Source organism: Leopardus geoffroyi, chromosome D4 (assembly GCF_018350155.1).
Source record: "Leopardus geoffroyi isolate Oge1 chromosome D4, O.geoffroyi_Oge1_pat1.0, whole genome shotgun sequence".
NCBI classification, from domain to species: domain Eukaryota; kingdom Metazoa; phylum Chordata; class Mammalia; order Carnivora; family Felidae; genus Leopardus; species Leopardus geoffroyi.
In genome coordinates, this window is record NC_059342.1 from 28,277,137 (window position 1) to 28,295,888 (window position 18,752).

General features: G+C 45.1%; 1 protein-coding gene across 10 annotated transcripts in view; it reads left to right on the plus strand.

Moving 5' to 3' along the window:
* Positions 1 to 18,752, plus strand: part of DAPK1 (death associated protein kinase 1) — a 190,826-nt gene that overhangs the window by 124,798 nt on the left and 47,276 nt on the right. For 9 of the 10 annotated variants that reach the window (XM_045469752.1, XM_045469745.1, XM_045469750.1 and 6 more), the window contains exons 4-16: positions 5,297 to 5,435; positions 7,363 to 7,492; positions 7,677 to 7,725; positions 7,813 to 7,839; positions 8,538 to 8,690; positions 9,057 to 9,102; positions 10,273 to 10,362; positions 11,731 to 11,823; positions 14,080 to 14,199; positions 14,644 to 14,742; positions 15,576 to 15,674; positions 17,005 to 17,103; positions 18,088 to 18,285. In XM_045469752.1, the coding sequence (XP_045325708.1) occupies positions 5,297 to 5,435; positions 7,363 to 7,492; positions 7,677 to 7,725; positions 7,813 to 7,839; positions 8,538 to 8,690; positions 9,057 to 9,102; positions 10,273 to 10,362; positions 11,731 to 11,823; positions 14,080 to 14,199; positions 14,644 to 14,742; positions 15,576 to 15,674; positions 17,005 to 17,103; positions 18,088 to 18,285 (1,342 nt within the window). Of the gene's footprint in view, positions 1 to 448; positions 454 to 5,296; positions 5,436 to 7,362; positions 7,493 to 7,676; positions 7,726 to 7,812; positions 7,840 to 8,537; positions 8,691 to 9,056; positions 9,103 to 10,272; positions 10,363 to 11,730; positions 11,824 to 14,079; positions 14,200 to 14,643; positions 14,743 to 15,575; positions 15,675 to 17,004; positions 17,104 to 18,087; positions 18,286 to 18,752 lie in introns of those variants that run through there. The other variant, XM_045469754.1, reaches the window with a different exon arrangement.

Below are 18,752 nucleotides of genomic sequence, written 5' to 3' on the forward strand. Positions count from 1 at the left end.
CAGTCTTGACCAGGCACCGCCACGTTGCAGGCTGGTCCCTCACTGTCCTTCACTCTGGGGCCTCCAGGGTTGTTCTGGTTCTCATCTCTGTGATCAGGAGGCACTGTTGGAGTTAAGTTGCTTGAGAAAGGAAGACTGAATAGGGTAGAAGGTGACCGGGCCCAGAGAAAGACAAGCCTGGTTTCTGCTGGCTGAACCAAGTGAACAGACCCAGTTCAAGATAGTATTCTGTCATCTACTGGTCTGTAACAAACTACCCCCAAATTTAGTGGGGTGCAGGGTAGGTTCCCAGGGAAGCGGACGTGTGGAGGATGATTATTAAGAACTGTCCTTGGGATCGAGACTTGGAACAGAGGGGAAGGAACAGTAGTGGACAGAAGAGGTCGTGCTGCCTTGCAGCTCAGTGGCAGCCCCAGTGGGCCCAACAGAAAATTCTGAAGGAATTTTAGAATTGTTCCAGGTTGGACTGAGTTGTCCTGGCCTTTATGTCAGGGTATGCAAACTACAGCCTATGAGCCAAAACCAGGTGGTCACCTGGTTTTGTAAATAAAGTTTTATTGGAACACACCACACCCCTTCATTTACAAATTATCTAAGGAGGCTCTCACCTTACTTGGGCAGAGTTCAGTGGTTGTGGCAGAGCTATATGGCCCCCAAAGCCTGAAATATTTATATCTAGCTCTTTATAGACATTTGTTCAGCCCAGCTTTATGTTCCTACGCTCAGCAGCCATTGGATGTGACCTTGAACAGCAGCTTGTAGCAGAAGGAAGCTCTGGTATCCTCCTAGTAGTTGGATAGTGCGTCCTTCCTCCATGGGGAGCATGGGTGGTATTCATGGTGCCCTCCATAGTGGATCAAAATGGCCGTTTTATTTTGCGCATGATTTTGTGGGTCAGGAATTCTAGAAGGGCTCAGAGTCTGACCTCCATGGCCTCTGCTGGACAGAAGGATCCACTCCCAAGATTTCTTTCTTGCTTAATGCCCCTTGGCTTCTTTCTCTCTTCATGGGGCGTCTCATCTTCCAGGGTTTCTTCATACCGCATGGTGGTTTCGGGACCATCACACTTCTTACATGAGGACTTCGGGATGTGGTAGCCATAGGTCTATGAAGGACCACATTGAAGCTGGCACAGAGTCACTCTGCTATGTCTTATTGGTCAAAGAATCAAGGGGGTGGAGCCACAGAGGCACAATCGCAGCGCAGAAGAGCACGTGGCATGACATACTGTGGCGCCATCCTTGGAAAATACCAGAATGTGTCGGTGGGCCAGGTAGCTGGCTCCCCCAGGTCACAGCTGTTTATGCTTCCCAACCACACGGTCACCATCATCACTTGGGTGGCTTGAAATGACCATGAGAGGAATAGGACAGCTCAGGAATGGGATTTGTCCCTGCCCCCAACCCCAGGGAGTCCATTGTTAAACATGCACCTGCACACCATGCCGCTGTGGGAGGGCTTTTACTTTGAAGCCAGAGGACAAGAAAAACAGTGTTTAAGTGTTTATTGAGTGCCAAGGGGCTCTACATATCCTGAAATCTCCAAACAACTCTGTGGGGTGTGATTGACCCTTATTTTACAGAAGAGGAATCCCAGGCTCAGTGGAAGTTGGGTAATGGGAGAGAATTTGAACTAGGGTCTTCTCACCCCTTGCTGTCCCGCTTCACAGAGCCTGGAGCCCAAGGAGAATGAAATTAACTGCTTCTTCAGGACCAGAAGGAAGCTCAGGTCAGACACGAGGCAGGGAAAGCTACCAAAGGGAAAAGGAGCAAAGACCTGGTTTGAAGTGGCAGTGGGGTTTCTAGGAAGGACCCAGGCCTCTGCCCTGTGCTGACGCTTTCCATACTGGAAGGTTTTCCCCATTTCCAGGCAGCCAACCCCCAGCCATTTCTCACTGTCAAGAAACTTCTGATGTGTTGAGAAGCGTGAGCGGTCTGTGTGAGCGAGGGGGAGCGGGGACGCCACTGAAAGTGGGGCAGAGGGAGGAAAGGTGGGACCAGCCACCTCTATCAAGCTGCACCCCCTCCTTGCGAGCGCACTGGTCAGGCCAGTCAGTGGGTTTGAGGGAAAGCAGGGCAGGAAGGGGGCTTTCCTCTTGGAGCCCTGGGGCAGGTGGCATGGCAGCCCGCAGGGATGGTCTGTCCCTCCTTTAAATGGCATCCATTCCGCTTCCTGGACCTCAGCCTCATGCCAGACCTGGCAGCCGCATCATGTGTATTTACTACCTTTCATTCTCAAAATCCTCAAAGGAGTAGGTCCTGTTATACCTGTTTGGTGAGAAAGTGAGGCCCAGAGAGAAGGCATAACCTTGTGGCTGCAGAATTAAGGTTTGCAGTGGGTGTGCCAGCTCTGGACCTCACCCTAGCACGCGGCCCAGGGCTGCGCGATGCACCTCGACGATGCCATACAGCCCAGAGAGTAAGGAAGCACCCAGGTGATAGACCATCTTGCTCAAAATTTGTTGGTTCGTTTCCCTGTTTTCCCCTGGAGTTGAAGGAATCCCTCTCCCTGTTTTGTTGTTTTTAAGAGGAGTAAGGAGACAGAAAAGTGAGGAGTGGTGGGGAGCCAGTGTGGGGTTCATGGCCAAGGGCTCCATAGAGAGGAGAGGGCAGTAAGGCTAGGAGGGTGCAGGCAGGGAGGCCACTGCTGCAGAAATGTCCTTGTCACCTGCAGGTCTCTGTCCCCTGGCCTGGGCTCCAGGCCTCCCTGGCTGGCTCAGGCTCTGTGGCTTGTGGCATATCTGCGCGAGCCCTCTGCTGGGGTCCAGGGGCGGAGGAGCCACCTCACCTTCTGGATAAACATCCAGACCTTAAATATCAGAGGGAGGCCATGCAGCAGGAGGATGCAGTTAAAACTTTGAAAAATGGCCCTCACTTTTTAGTGTGCTAAGAATCCCCTGGGGGCGCTGGTTAAAAATTCTGCGTTTCGAGGGGCGCCTGGGTGGCGCAGTCGGTTAAGCGTCTGACTTCAGCCAGGTCACGATCTCACGGTCTGTGAGTTCGAGCCCCGCGTCAGGCTCTGGGCTGATGGCTCAGAGCCTGGAGCCTGTTTCCGATTCTGTGTCTCCCTCTCTCTCTGCCCCTCCCCCGTTCATGCTCTGTCTCTCTCTGTCCCAAAAATAAATAAACGTTGAAAAAAAAATTAAAAAAAAAAAAAATCTGCGTTTCTTGGTGCCCATCTTGGAAACTCTCAGGTAGCAGGCTGGAAGGGAGGCCCAGAACCTGTATTTTTAATTTTTTTTTCTTTAGCTTAATGTTTATTTATTTTTTAGAGCCTAGAGAGAGAAAGAGACAGAGCATGAATGGGGGAGGGGCAGAGAGAGAGGGAGAGACACAGAAGACACAGAATCTGAAGCAGGCTCCAGTCTCTGAGCCGTCAGCACAGAGCCCTACGTGGGCTCAAACTCACGAGCCGTGAGATCAGCCGAAGTCAGACCCTTAACCACCTGAGTGGTGCCTCAGACTCTGCATGTTTAAAACACCCCGAGCAATCCTAATGCTAGTGGAGCTGGGGCCAGGTTAAGAAAAACAACAACTTAGAGGGTGAAGGGGCAGGATCTGACCCTGTTCTTTAAGACACAGACTTTTGTCATTATAGTTTAATCTCGTAAGCACTGTTTTTTTTTTTTTTTTTTTTTTTTTTCCTCTGGATGTAGAAGTGGTATGTATGTTTATGGAGCTGTCTTGCTGAAAGAAAGATAATGAACACAGCAGTTACGTGCGTAATTACAGTTAATTATTATGTTGTGAATGTATGGTTAAACTTGAGAAAAGATGAACTTATAAAAACTCTTATTAAAAGTTCCCTGTTATTTGCCATTAATTACTGCTATAGATTTCTTTGGGGAGTTTGTTCATTTATCCACTGGATCACAAAGTTTTGAGCTCTTGCTCTGTGGCTGGGACTGTGGGAGAATGTGGTGGATGGCCCGGGGGCCGACCTCTGTCCTTTAGAGATTTACAGTCTGGCCAGGGAGACTGATTGATAAATCCCCAAACAACCTCATGCATTTCAATTTTGTGTACGTGTATTCTTTTTTTTTTTTTTTTTTGATTTTTTTTAATGTTTATTTATTTTTGAGACAGAGAGTGACAGAGTGTAAGTGGGGGAGGGGCAGAGAGAGAGGGAGACACAGAATCTGAAGCAGACTCCAGGCTCCGAGCTGTCAGCACAGAGCCCGACGCAGGGCTCGAACCCACGAACCGCGAGAACATGACCTGAGCCAAAGTCGGACGCTTAACCGACTGAGCCACCCAGGCGCCCCTATTTTTTTTTTTTTTTAACATTTATTCATTTTGAGAGACAGAGAGAGTGCGAGTGGGGGAGGGGCAGAGAGAGGGGGAGACACAGAATCCAAAACAGGCTCCAGGCTCTGAGCCATCAGCCCAGAGCCTGACGCGGGGCTCGAACTCATGGACCGTGAGATCATGACCTGAGCCGAAGTTGGACGCCTAACTGAAGCCCAGGTGCCCCAGTGTACATGTATTCTTATTAGTGAAGGTATTTGTTAAATTCATTATGAAGTGTGATTTTTTTAATAAATATGTAAGTATTTATATATAAATGGATATAAAACAACAACGGGGCGCCTGGGTGGCGCAGTCGGTTGAGCGTCTGACTTCAGCCAGGTCACGATCTCGCGGTCCGTGAGTTCGAGCCCCGCGTCGGGCTCTGGGCTGATGGCTCAGAGCCTGGAGCCTGTTTCCGGTTCTGTGTCTCCCTCTCTCTCTGCCCCTCCCCCGTTCATGCTCTGTCTCTCTCTGTCCCAAAAATAAATAAAACGTTGAAAAAAAAAATTTAAATGGATATAAAACAACAACAAAAAATCCTTGTAGGCCATATATTGTGATTTGGGGTTTAAAACAATTGATGAGCATACGGATTATGAACTTTCCAGGTACTTTCTGATTGCGCTAGGAAGATCTATTCTATAAATGCTGCCCCAAGTTGGCTTATAATTTGTTTTTTTTTTAATCAGTGAATTAAGACTTCACCTGTAAGTATGTGTAACGAAGATGTTTTAAATATACCTCCCCCCGCCCCATCACATCTCTGCTCCCGGCCTTCATGTGTGAACATAGCACATCAGGAGAACGGTATCCAGGTGCTTTCAAGTACAAATGGGCAGAACTGTCAGCCCAGTGGTGAGAAGCATGAATTCCAATTCCTTGCTTGGCAGTTTCGGCTTGTCCTTAGGCCATTCTTTTGCCTGAAATTTGAGCACACCAATAGTCTACAAGAGAACAAATCTGTATGAAACAAGCATCCTCAGTAACCTCTGCTTCCTGGTTTTCAGAGTGGCAGGTGGCGAGCTGTTCGACTTCTTGGCTGAAAAAGAATCTTTGACTGAAGAGGAAGCAACTGAGTTTCTGAAACAAATTCTTAATGGTGTTTACTACCTACACTCCCTTCAGATTGCCCATTTTGATCTTAAGGTACGTTGCTGAGTGTAAGCCAGAGAGAAGGTTATGCAAATCCCAGCATTGGTGGTTGGCTATGAAGAATTGAAGCATCTGAAAGAGATACATTTTTTTTAATCCTGTATGGGTTTTTTTTTTTTTTTTAGGTTTATTTATTTGTTTTGAGAGAGAGAGAAAGGGAGGGAGGGGCAGAGAGAGAGGTAGAGAGAATCCTAAGCAGGCTCCATACTATCAACGTGGAGCCCGGTGTAGGGCTTGAACCCATGAACCATGAGATCATGACCTGAGCTGAAATCAAGATTCAGATGTGTAACTGAGCCACCCAGGTGCCCCTATCCTGTATGAGCTTAACAGATGGAATTATGAAGATAAATTACCAGGTATATAATGAATGCCTACTCAAGGATTCCTAACCTTTTGTGGGATAGAGGCTTAGGACGAATGATTACATTCAAGAATCCCTGGGGAAGAATCAAAGGGGTTTACCAGCCAGATCTCTAAGCTGCTATTGGTTATGGAATGTTTTCAGCTTAGAGTGGCCACTGGCTGTCCAGTTTGCATCCCCTGTGGCTGCAGGGCACGTAAGGTGGAAGATGTCTTGATCTCTCCTCTCCCTCTTGATGCGAAGGCCTGATTTTGTCACCGGCAATCAATCAAGACAGACGCGGAGAGTGGCTAATTGGGGTCTTTGCCTGTCTGGAGGCACAGCACTGTGGGGGATATAAAGGCATGTCCTAGTTCTAACTGTCAGAAAAGCTATGGTCTCTCTAGGAAGGAAAGGCATGCACATGAGCAACATACAGTGACAATGGAAGAATCGAGGTACAATCTGAGGCCTTGAGAAGGTAGTCACAAAGAAGCATGCGGTCGACTGACAAGTGAATGATTCAGATCGTTGGAGCTAGGACGAGGCTTCAGAGGAGGGAGGACTTCCTCCATATTTCTTGTAGCAATGCTGTCAACACCCCATCCAGATCCCCCCAACACTCACTAATGCACACCCTGAATACCGCTGCTGCACACACCTGCGGCTCCCTGCCTGATGTCTGGTTTCTGGCCCTGGGAGCTGGAAATGCCAGAGTAAGGCCCCACAGAGGCCGCTGTTAGCAATGGAGGATGGGGAGTCGGTGGATAAATACCCCGGCTCCCTCATGCTCCAGCTGGAAAACTCAGTGCTGCTCCTCCTTAAGTTCCCCAAAGGGATTGTACTCCAGTCACCTTCACCTTGACAAGACACCTTGTGTGGGTTTCCTTCCTTCTGTTTCCTGTCTCCCCATCCTCTACCAAGTATTCCCTGGAGGCTGCTCCCACATAAGCCACTTGCACCCGAATCTCTGTCAACAAGTCTGCTCCTGGGAGAACCTAAACCACAACATTTATTTTTCCTGGTGTTCTCTTACAACTACCCTCTCACCCCTAGGCTTTGGTGGTTTTTCTGGGGTGGGGTGGGGGGCAGGGGACAATTCTACCACTTTGTCTTCAGCATAATATATCATAGCTCTTTGTTTTTATTGTGGTGAAATAAACATAGCATGAAAATTACCTATTTAACCATTTCTAAGTGTACAGTTCAGAGGCATTAAGTATATTCACACTGTGGTGCAAACCATCGCCCCCATCCATCTCTGGAACTAGTGGATCTTCCCAAACTGAAACCCTGTATCCGTTAATCCCAAGCTCCCCACCCCTCCTCTCACAGCTGCTGGCAACCACCCTTCGGCTTTCTGTGTCTCTGAATTTGCCTATTCTAGATACTTCTGATAAGTGGGATCATACAATATGTGTCCTTTTGTTTCACTTAGCCTAATGTTTCCAAGGTTTATCCATGTTGTAGCATGTTTGATGAGTTGATGGACATTGGGTTGTTTCCACCTTTTGGTTTTGTGAATGTGCTGTTTTGAACACTAGTGTACTATTTCTCTCTCTCTCTCTTTTTTTGAAGCCTGAAAACATAATGCTTTTGGATAGAAATGTCCCTAAACCTCGGATCAAGATCATTGACTTTGGGTTGGCCCATAAAATTGATTTTGGAAATGAATTCAAAAACATATTTGGGACACCAGAGTTTGTTGGTAAGTGTTTTTTTTTTTACTCCTGTGCTCATTTATTTCTCATCAATAATATGAATTATACTGGCAGAAACTCCCCTTTGTAACATCATTTATTTCCCTGGTACATATTTCCGGTTTATACGTGAAGATAGAATCTGTTGATTCACTTTCTCTGAAAACTAAACATGCGTTTATTTCCTCTTAGCTCCTGAGATAGTCAACTATGAACCTCTTGGTCTTGAGGCAGATATGTGGTAAGGAGCATGTCCTTGATGCTTTCATCTTTCCACTTTAGTGTACTATTCTTCTGACATTTGTTTCTGTTTTCGTTTTGTGTCTAGGAGTATTGGGGTGATAACCTATATTCTGTAAGTACCAAAATCCACGCCTTGTATTCTTTTCTTCTTTCTTTGAGACCATATGTCTTATTAACCATCTATATGTCATGTTGATCTCTTCAGTTTATGCATGCTTTTTATGTAAACATATTCATTTCACACCCCCAGAACACGTGTAGTTTATACTAATTAAACATTTTCTCCTAATTCGCAATGAGTCATCAGAAACTACAGCCTAATCACTGAAGGAAGCGTGGCTGTCCATCACTGCTGAGAAAATAGGAAAGCGGTGTTTTTTTAAATTTTTTTTAACATTTATTCATTTTTGAGAGACAGAGAGACAGAACATGAGTAGAGGAGGGCAGAGAGAGAGGGAGACACAGAATCTGAAGCAGGCTCCAGGCTCTGAGCTGTCAGCACAGAGCCCAATGCGGGGCTCGAACCCACAAACCGTGAGATCATGACCTGAGCCAAAGTCGGAAGCTTTTTTATTTTTTTTTTAACTAAGAGATGCTATTCCAGATTAACTTTTTAAATGCATCCTATGCATTAAGCTGAAGCTGTTGTGCGTGACAACTAAATGCCCTGTAAAATGTAATCGGATTCTGAAGTGACTGCCCAAGGACAGATTATCATATTATTCCTCACTCCCCTTATTAGATATGCTAGGAATGACATGACAGCCCAAGAGGTAATCATTCATGTTCTGCACCCCACTTTATTAACAGCCTCAGTGGGGCCTCCCCATTTCTTGGAGACACTAAGCAAGAAACGTTAGCAAATGTATCTGCCGTCAACTACGAATTTGAGGAAGAATACTTCAGTAATACCAGTGCCCTAGCCAAAGATTTCATAAGAAGACTCCTCGTCAAGGATCCAAAGTGAGTGTCCATTATTCCTGAGGGGTACTTGGCCATGGCTTCAGCAGGACCAGGGCTAGCACTTGTATTGTGCATGCGGACCACGTTTATGAGAGCCTGGTGGGTTCCACGTGGCAAAGGAAAGCATGCCATGTGGAACGCTTCAGAAAATGCAGGCGGGGCCTTTGCACCTGCTCAGTCAGTCCCTGCAGACACAGTAAGATAGTCACAGAAAGACTGACTTCTTTCCAGCTTTCTTCCACGAAGCAGGCCCTGAACTGCATTTTCCAGAGCATCTGCTTGGTAGGCCCAACTGGCATGGAAACAACCTCAGTGTTTGCTTCTATGGTCACAGCATTTTTTTTCTTTCCCCTTCCCCCTACAAAGGAAGCGAATGACAATTCAAGATAGTTTGCAGCATCCCTGGATCAAGGTAAGTTGCATATTGTGATTGGTTTGGTATTATAGGACATCCCGGAATGCATTTGCCTTAGGCCTAGTTACTGTGGGGGTCTCACCCCAGGTCACATCTGAAGTATTGGTTTTGACATTGGTGCCCTATTTTAAGATGGTGCACAGATGAGAGTGTCCTAATGATCACGGAGGTGGAGGAGAATAAGCTATCACAATGCAGGATTGTAAACGGGGAGTTGAAGGTCAGTTGTAAATGGGTCAGGTCTACTCAACAGCCATGTTTGGTTTCACTTGTGGGATGTTGGCCCAGAGAATATTTTAATTTTTTGGAATTAATTGCCAACATTTAAATACCGTATCAAATCTGGATTTCCAGCATCTGTTGAAAAATCTGAATGTCTACCAGTACTGAGCCCTCATTCCATAAGGCCACCCAAACCCTGCACAGCTGCCTTTGGGCCAGGGCCAGCGGCCGCCCCCTGGCACAATGTATACCTTTACATTACCTGCAACACCCATTGCCATTTGGGTTAAAGAACTGAAGTGCTCCGGCTAGAACAGAAAGGACCAACGGTGAGGGAATGTGGCAATTACAGAATAAAGTCATGGAACCGGTGAGGGGATTATGGTGCAGCAACTTGCATCGCAGAAGTAGGGTTGGGGCATCCGGAGAGCTTTGCTGCATGAGCTCCTAGCAGTTGCGTGGGTTCCCTGAGGAGGCAATGGTGTCTCCTCTCATCAGTAGAACTAATGGCCTCCCCAAAAAGATGCGGTACAACGGATCCTACTGCTATCAGCCAGGCCAAATTTGCTAACCTCTGAGTTCCTACCAGCTCTAAATTATTACTTGATGATATATTAAGTTCAAATGCCTTATAACATAACCTCACCACGAATCTTGCCATTCCCAAACTCTCAGTCCAGAAAGTTGAAATTAAGCCTGTTCTGAGCCCAACTCTTCAGCTTTTCCCAAGACCCAGTCTTTATGGATTTTATCAAACCCTTAGCCCTAAGAGTTGCCCTCCGGAGACTAGCTTCCTAGCTTTTGCACGTTATCCCAACTTGTTCTGTTATTTTACTAAGGTGAGTGTGTAAGCATCCTAACTAACTACAGGTTTCCAAAAGTTGTCATGTAACCCATTTCCATCTTGGAGTGTTCTAAATTTGCTTTCTTGGACTTTGATTTTAGCCTAAAGATACCCAACAAGCACTTAGTAGAAAGGCGTCGGCAGTCAACATGGAGAAGTTCAAGAAGTTCGCAGCCCGGAAAAAGTGGAAAGTAAGATTGTTTGATAGGGAGGGATAACTAATTTATTTTCTCCGTGGCACTCCCTGTGGCCAGGCTCATCTCTTCTGACATTGGCCTTCAAAAGTGCATCCTTTTTGTTTGTTTCAATTGACTCTATAGTCTTCTGCACCATTAAACACTATTTTCAAAAGATAAGCAAAAATAGTATTCAGTCCTCTGTAAGTCTTATTTTTGCATGTAATTTTGCATTTGTTTTAAATCAAGACCATTCTCAAGGCAAATTTTTAAATCAGTGCAACAAAATTATAGTGTAATCTTTTCCTAAGTTCAACAAACCACATTTTGAATAACTCTGTTCTTTGTGGTAAGCAGCATGGGAGTGCATTTATAGTAGAACTTGTGTAAATGATTCCCTGAAACCAGCCTTGGTCTATGAATGGTTGGGATGGGGGTTGGGGTGGGGCCATGAGCATTTGTACTGTGGTCTTGTGTTCTTTTTCAGTGTGAATGGCTTCTGCAGGGGCTGTATGGGGCATGGCTCTAAAGGGCATTCCAGTCAACCTTGAACAAATAGAAATTCAAGGTTGAGAAGGTGACAGGATGTCTTCTTATGCCCGGGATCATGTGAAGCCCGGAGGAAGCAGATACCTGCCATGTCTCTGAGCACTGGGCCAGAAATGTACCTCATTTTCACACCCATCAAGTTTAGGGTGCCATGACAGGGATGAGGAGGACCACAGCACTAGGGTTACTTAAGACTTAACACTTAGTCTGAAAGAAGCCCTTAGACTAGGCTTAAAATGTAGAGAGAACACCATAAGTTTCTCTCTTTTTTTCTCTTTTTCACACACCCACACTCACCCCCCCCCCACCCCCAACACACACATTCTTTTACCTATTGTTGTTCTTGCCTTTGAGAGTAAATGCAGGGGTGTTTGTCCTATAGGCTAAGGAGTTCCCCACCTGTTTGTTTCTAAGAACTGTATGAGTTTTGATAGTCACATTACTATTAATACCAGCTTGCCTGGGCACAAGGACACAGGACAGGACCCTTGAGTGGGGATGTGCAAGGGGTTTGTTAGGGTAAGATTCCATTCCTCAAAAAGTAGAGAAGAAAATATTAAGAGAGAAGGGGTATAGAGTGTACAGTTGTGTAGTTAATAATGAAATGCAGAAGGAGAATCTCTATCCTGTTGTCTTAATTTGTAAGACCTTTAGAAATTTCTTTAGACGTATATGATCCAACCTGCTTGGAAGGTCTCCCACCCCTAAAGAACATGCTGTCAGCAGTGAACGCTGTCTCAAAGACTTTGTCATTTGTACTAATTTGAATATCCTTACATAAACTCTCTCTCTTCCTCTCTCCCTGCCTTTTTTTTTTTTTTTTTTTTTTTTAAGCAATCCGTTCGCTTGATATCACTGTGCCAAAGATTATCCAGGTCGTTCTTGTCCAGGAGTAACATGAGTGTTGCCAGAAGCGACGATACTCTGGTAAGCACACCTGTTTGCTTTGCTGAAGTTCTTTCTTACAACTGTGTATTTCCAATGTTTAGGTTGTTTGATTTGTTCAACAACCCAGAAAACCTAAAGTCACGGAAGTGTCAGGCCTGTTCTTCCTCTGCTCAAGGTAGGGAGTTAGGTGGCTGATTTGATGTACCGTGTTGGTTCTTTCGTTCTTTTTTTCTCTTTGTTTGGATTGGCACCATGCTCAGTCCCACCCACTACCTCTGACACTACCACGCCCTGCCCCACTCCTCCCACACTCACAGTTTGGTGAGAGAGTGACTGGCCAGCAGAAGAGGAAAGAGTTTATTCTAATTTCCATGAAGAAAACGAGAGTCCTCTATTGCCACTGACCTTGGAAAATACTTGGTCATAATACCATAAAAGAGGCAAATACTCCTCCTACCAACACACACCCCCCAAAATCAAGGCAAATACTGTGGAGCTTGCTGGGGGAGTTTGTGGTAGACCAGAAGGCTAAACCTACTTGCTCTGTTGACATTGTATTGAGTGCCTAAAACCCTTGAGAACAATTCCATACTTTTTCCCGTAATGAACACTGAAACCTAATCACAGATTAACTCTTCAGATATGACTGGACACATCTGAATTCAATAAGACTGTCCCCTGACAGTCAGACAACAGGGCTTTGGGAGCCCTGGTGGTAAAGGGGATGTCAGAGAAGGGAGAAAGGTTGGTTCTGTGGGAACCAACCTGCTCCCGTGACTGCATAGTCAGTGTTTCATGAATGACTCCAGGGACTCCATGGGCAGGATCACACATCAGCAGACACGAGCTCTATCCCCACCCCGAAGCTAGTTGCTTCACTGAGCCTCCAGGTGTAGGCTTGTAGAGTCAAAGGAGAAATGTTAAGGAGAAAACAGGAATGGGAAAGAAACAAGTTCGGAGAAGGAGGACATGGAAAAGAAAGTCTAGGTTTGGGAATTGTTTGAGGGTAACAGTGGAACCAGGGACAAGACAAAATCTGTTAACCTAAGGAAGATGAGAACAATTAAATGTTATAAATTAAAATAATCTTGAATAAGCACTTAGAGGAAAATATATGTGTCACAGTGCGAAGTTTAGGGAGGGAGAGGGCCCCAGGGTGTGTGGGGGTTCTAGGTGGGATGACCCCTCCTGAAACTCATGTTCCCTCATCATTCTGATGTCCTACTGATCATGAGGACCTGTCGTAACCATCTGCTTATCCCCCACCCCATTCACCTCGTTTCTCTTGACTGTCCCTTTCATGCAAATGTCTCTTAGGCATCAGTTGGAATTGTAATGGAAAAGCAAAACCTATGACATTCTTAACATGGAGTCTGTCCAAATATTATTAAAACCCTCATGAGGTTTGGATTCAGACCCATAGAGACGAGAAAGCAGAAATCAGAGAAATGCTTTCTCCATTCCACCCCACAAGCAGAGACTCAGCCTCTGTGATAACGCTTTTCCAGATTTGAAATATGAGGAGCCACACCTCTGTGAGTCCAGAGATATTGTTTGGGATTTTTCTAGCTTATTCTTTAGTTTTAATGTACCATATTTGGTAAATATCTTATTATAAGAAAACTTTGACAAGTTGGCAAGGATTTAACTAGTTTGACATTCTCTATTTTCTCTTTGTAATTAGCAATGCATCTGTTTTCCTTTTTCTGGCCTTTATTTTTACATTACTCCTCCTTTAGGATCTTTAAAATATACATATATGTATATATAGTGACTAGCTTTCAGAGAATTTTGCCATGTTATTCTATACTTAGAGGAGGAAGAAATTCCAGTGATCAAAAAATAACAATTCTATAATTGGACAAATTACAAATTAAGACTGTAAAATTCAGAGGTATCATTTCTTTGGTTCTATGGTTTTTAGACTCTGAGTTATGCCTGATATTTTCTACAGTGGTTTCTGGGACTATATATTTTGAAAGGTGTCCAAGATAAACACAGAAGATAATTTGTTATCAGTTGTTCTAAATCTGAATCTTGAAAGGTGTTTGCCATCTGGGTTATAATGCAAGTGACATTAAGGCACAGGTAAAAGAAGGTGGCGTTAGTTTCCTACATGGAAGGAGCAAAAAGTAACCTCCTGGTTCCTTTCATGACTGTGTGGATTTGTAGATTAAGTGGCCTACTTTCCTCTAGATGCTTCTCTTGACAAATGAGCATTGATTTCTCTTATGTTGATAAGAGGATCATGGCCAGCAAGCTAACTCTTTTTCCCTCTTCACCGTCCCTTTCAAGGATGAGGAAGACTCCTTTGTGATGAAAGCCATCATCCACGCCATCAATGATGACAACGTCCCAGGCCTACAGCACCTCCTGGGCTCATTGTCCAACTATGACGTTAACCAACCCAACAAGGTCTGCTACTGCTCTGCCAGGGGTAGTGGGCGGGGGTGGAGGGTGGTCACCGTGACTGTACACCTCCAAGTTCACGGTGAAAAAGATCCCTTCTGCTTCTCCATCCCCCCCTTGCTGTTACAAACTCCGTACTGTGGAGAAATCACTTCTGCGTAGAGAGTGAATTGAGTTAGAAATGAGGTCGAATGCACCGGGGGACTTTCTCCACGCAAAGCCTTTCCCCACGACACTGTGAATGTGCTCATCCTGGAAATGAAACTGTCACCTTTGAGTGTGAATCCAGCAGAGGAAGGCTGGGTGTTCCCCCGGCTGTCCCCATTCCTGTTACACAGCAGTGGTTGTGCGTCTGTTGAGACCTAAGAAGCTGTGTGGTGTTGGACAATGGTGATAGTTGCTTTTCCTTGCCTACCAAACCTCAAAAAATGTTTTTCTTGTCTCTTCCAGCACGGGACACCTCCATTACTGATCGCTGCTGGCTGTGGGAATATTCAAATACTACAGTTGCTCATTAAAAGAGGCTCAAGAATTGATGTCCAGGACAAGGTCATAATTCTGTTTTATTGCCACTGAATTACCTCCTAAGTGTTTCCAAATGTCTTCCTATCACAGAGGTAACAGAGGAAAACCACATGTGCCCCTTACTTCATTTCTCAGTCTCCTACAAAGGAAGATGACCTGTCCCACAGCCTGGTCCAGTCTGACCCGTGTTACAAACAAAAAGGCAAATACGTCCCTTTCTCTTGGCTCGGTTGCTCAGCATTAGCCTTTCCTTGCACGCTACCCCAGATCTATTCCTTACTCATCACATGTACTCAACAGTGTTATGAGATGTCACATCCGGGAAAATTTTCATCGTCTGATTAATCTCATCAGAGATGTATTTGCCTGCATGTGTATCAGGGCAACAAAGTCAGGATGGTCCATGTGCGTTGAGGTGCGGGTCACGCTGGGAGAATAGACACAATTGGTCAACAGTTAATAGTCATTACAATGCATCTGCCATCAGTGGCCGTAGATTTTACAGAACTGTACACGGACTAGAACCGATCCTGACTACGGAGGAAATTTGAACCGGAGATTGAAATGAAGGTTTTAAGAAAACAAAAACATGATTTTGAAGTAATTCTAGATTTACCAAAGAAAGGTGCAAAGATAGGACAGAGGGCTCCTGGAGCCCCTTCGCCCCACTTCCCAGAATGTTAACATCTTACATCACCTTGGTCTTTTTATCAAAACTAAAGAATAAAACGAGAGTTCGTTCCTCTTGGAAGTTGCTCCTTTGAAGTTTGCCGTCACACAGGAAGGGAAATGGAGTGAGTCTGAGTGACGTGTGCATTTGGATCTGGAAATGTGACTCCACATTGGTTTTTATGCAGGGGGGATCCAATGCCATCTACTGGGCCTCTCGGCATGGCCACGTGGACACCCTGAGATTTCTCAATGAGAACAAATGCCCTTTGGATATTAAAGACAAGGTAAGGCTCCTTCTCTTCTTAGGGATAGTGGGAAGTAATCTGAGGCGACGTTTGAGTGTGGACATGCCGCCTGCATCTGGATCCAAAGCAAAAGGGTTCGTGATCAAAATCTTCCTGCAGGGAAGTTTAGAAGTGTCTTTCTGCTACTGGCTGAGTCTAATATTAAAGTCTGCGTTTAGCTGAAATCTGCCAGCTAGTTGGCATAATATGCAAGCAGTGAATTATCTGCCCCATAACCTGGACACTCAAGGTTCTACTAGAAGGACAACCAGAAGCAGATCCGAGTCCTGATCCTTGTATTGAATTGCCGTGTGTACATCTCTTTACGCTTCTCCTCCCCTCTGAAGTAGCTGCCAGTGCTGACCTTACAGTCCCTGGCACTAGAAGAATTCATGAGACAATGCATATAAAATAAGGCTTTGGGGAGCAAAGGTATTATAACAAAAGCTGTTGATTTAGCAAGTTACCTTATCTTCATGTATCTGTGTTTCATTCAGTTCACACAAGAACCCTGTGAGTTCACTGGCAGGGCTTGAACATGTACCAAGGATTCTTACCTCCTCATTCATTGTACGTTCTACTGTGCAACTCCTGTCTGCTCCTAGTGCTTGTAGACTGACTTTTCATGTTTAATCGGAGCTGCCATATACAGTTGTATGGACTGTGCACTGCTCTGTATCTAAGGGATGATATTCACGTCAAAGACACACACACACACACGCACACACACACACATGTATGATGGCAGTTTTCGGTCAGGTAGCAACAAGCATCTTGTTTTGTATCAATCAGTTTATACTCACAGTTTTTGGACAGGTATAAGTAAAATATCATAAGGAAATCATAGGGAAATCATAGGCAAATTCGGAGAATGCCACTGTGGGCTAATAGTGATTTTTTTTTAATCTCTGAGAATGTAAGAAATAACATTCTCAACATAGACAATGAAATCAGAAACTTGCTCATAAATAAAACTGTGTTTAAGTAACTTAATATTAAAACAGGAGTTTTGTGTTTTGAAAAGAAAATCACATGGCTACAAGCATCCGTACATAAAGAAGATTGAGAACCGCCATGACAGAGAAGGAAAACATTCTCACGTAGGAGGTTTTATGACAAGCAGGAGGGGCTACACATGTGGGTTTCACGCTAGCTGTGTGGTGGACCCTCCACCCCAGGACCAAAGGGGCATGTGGCCTGAGGGTGGTGGGGGCCCCTTCAGGGGAGGACTGGAGCCAGGCGTGCATGGGAGTGGGCCTCCAGTCCTGTGCATTTAGTTTCTAGAGTCTGCTCCCGGAGAGTGCTCTGAATTTGGCTGTTTCTTTTACAGTCTGGAGAGACAGCCCTTCATGTGGCAGCTCGCTATGGCCATGCCGATGTGGTTCAGTTACTGTGCAACTTTGGCTCTAACCCCAATTTCCAGGACAAGGTAGGTCACGGTAGCCGACCTCACTTCCTTTCGCCTGCTGGGTGGCTGTACCCGTAGCCGTTTGATATGGTCGGGTCCTTTGGGGTTTTATCCAAGGTAGGTTTTCTGCTTAGATTTCTGAGGGCAGGGACTCAAACAGGAGCACTAACATTCATTCATTCATTCATTCACTCTTCTGGACAACCCTATGAGTGAGTTGCTATTATTTTCATTCCTTCTTTTACAGAAGAGAACTTCCAGGCAGAGAGAGGTTCAGTAACATACCAAAGCTCACACAGCCTGTAAATGGTGGAGCTGGGGCTCAAACCCAAACAGTCTGGTTCCAGAGTCATCCTGTAAACACTTCACTGTACTAACCTCTCGTAGACAGACATCTGTGTCTAATGATGTTCGTTGTGAATATACAGGCCTTACAATCCTATAGATCTCGTGGCCAGCTATCACCCTGACTTGTTAAAGCACAATTATCTCAGCACGTCTTTGCCAGAGCAATAACAAATTATGTGAGTGATCTCTATGTTATACACATGACAGAAATCCTGAGGTGTTAAGCCTGTTACAAGAATTCCCGCTCAGATAAGTGCTCTCCTCCTGTGAGGAGTCTCAGATGAACTGAACGAAGGCACTTTGATAAGAAAGATGTTATAAATCCATCCACCCCGGGGTTCTCCTGTGTGGAAGAGCTGAACCAGTGGTTCCAGGGGGCTCCTAAAAGTCAGTTGTTAGTAAAATGCAGGGAAAACTGAATTTATCTAACACCCAAGTGTTCAGGAAAGAAAATTAGTGAAGGAGAGACATCAGACCTGCGTCCATTATTTCAAATTTTGCTTTCTTTTTTCTTTTTTTTTTTTTTTTTTTTTTTTTGCCACGAGCTCTTTTTTCTGTGCTGCCTTGACTCGGCTGCCGATGTTGGCTGGAACTCACTGCGTCTGTACTGGTGTGCTCTTGTGTTCTCCTCCTTTACCTGTGTGTCTCTTTGGCCAGGAAGAAGAAACCCCCCTGCACTGTGCTGCCTGGCACGGCTATTATTCTGTGGCCAAAGCCCTTTGTGAAGCCGGCTGCAATGTGAACATTAAGAATCGAGAAGGAGAGACGCCCCTCCTGACGGCCTCTGCCAGGGGCTACCACGACATCGTGGAGTGTCTGTCTGAACACGGAGCCGACCTCAATGCCTCCGACAAGGTGGTTTGTGGGTAGATGTATCACACGCACTGGCAGGTGATCCGGGGGGCTGATGGGACCACAAGACTCCTCCATTAATTACCTACAATAACAAACTCGAATGTAGCAAATTACAATGGTCCTTTCTCTTCTCTGTTTGATAATTAATTATTAATCTATTAATATGAGACTCTGTTTGACAATTAATATTCATTTGTGGCATGTTAACACTTTATGGTCAGATGGCTCAGCTGTCTATTTTATGTTCCGCCTTTTTAGCTTTGAAGCAGGTATAGGAGTGATCACTGGGCCTAAGACCATCTTCAGTTAGGACCAAAATTGGCAACTCTCTATTACTTTGTAGCGAAACAGAGAAATAGATGGTTTATTTACTTTGATCGCCCGCTGTTTCGTTAAAAGATAAAAACCACTCTTAGTTGGCTGATAATTGCAACTCTAGACCAGGTGCTCCTTCATTAATTAAGCAA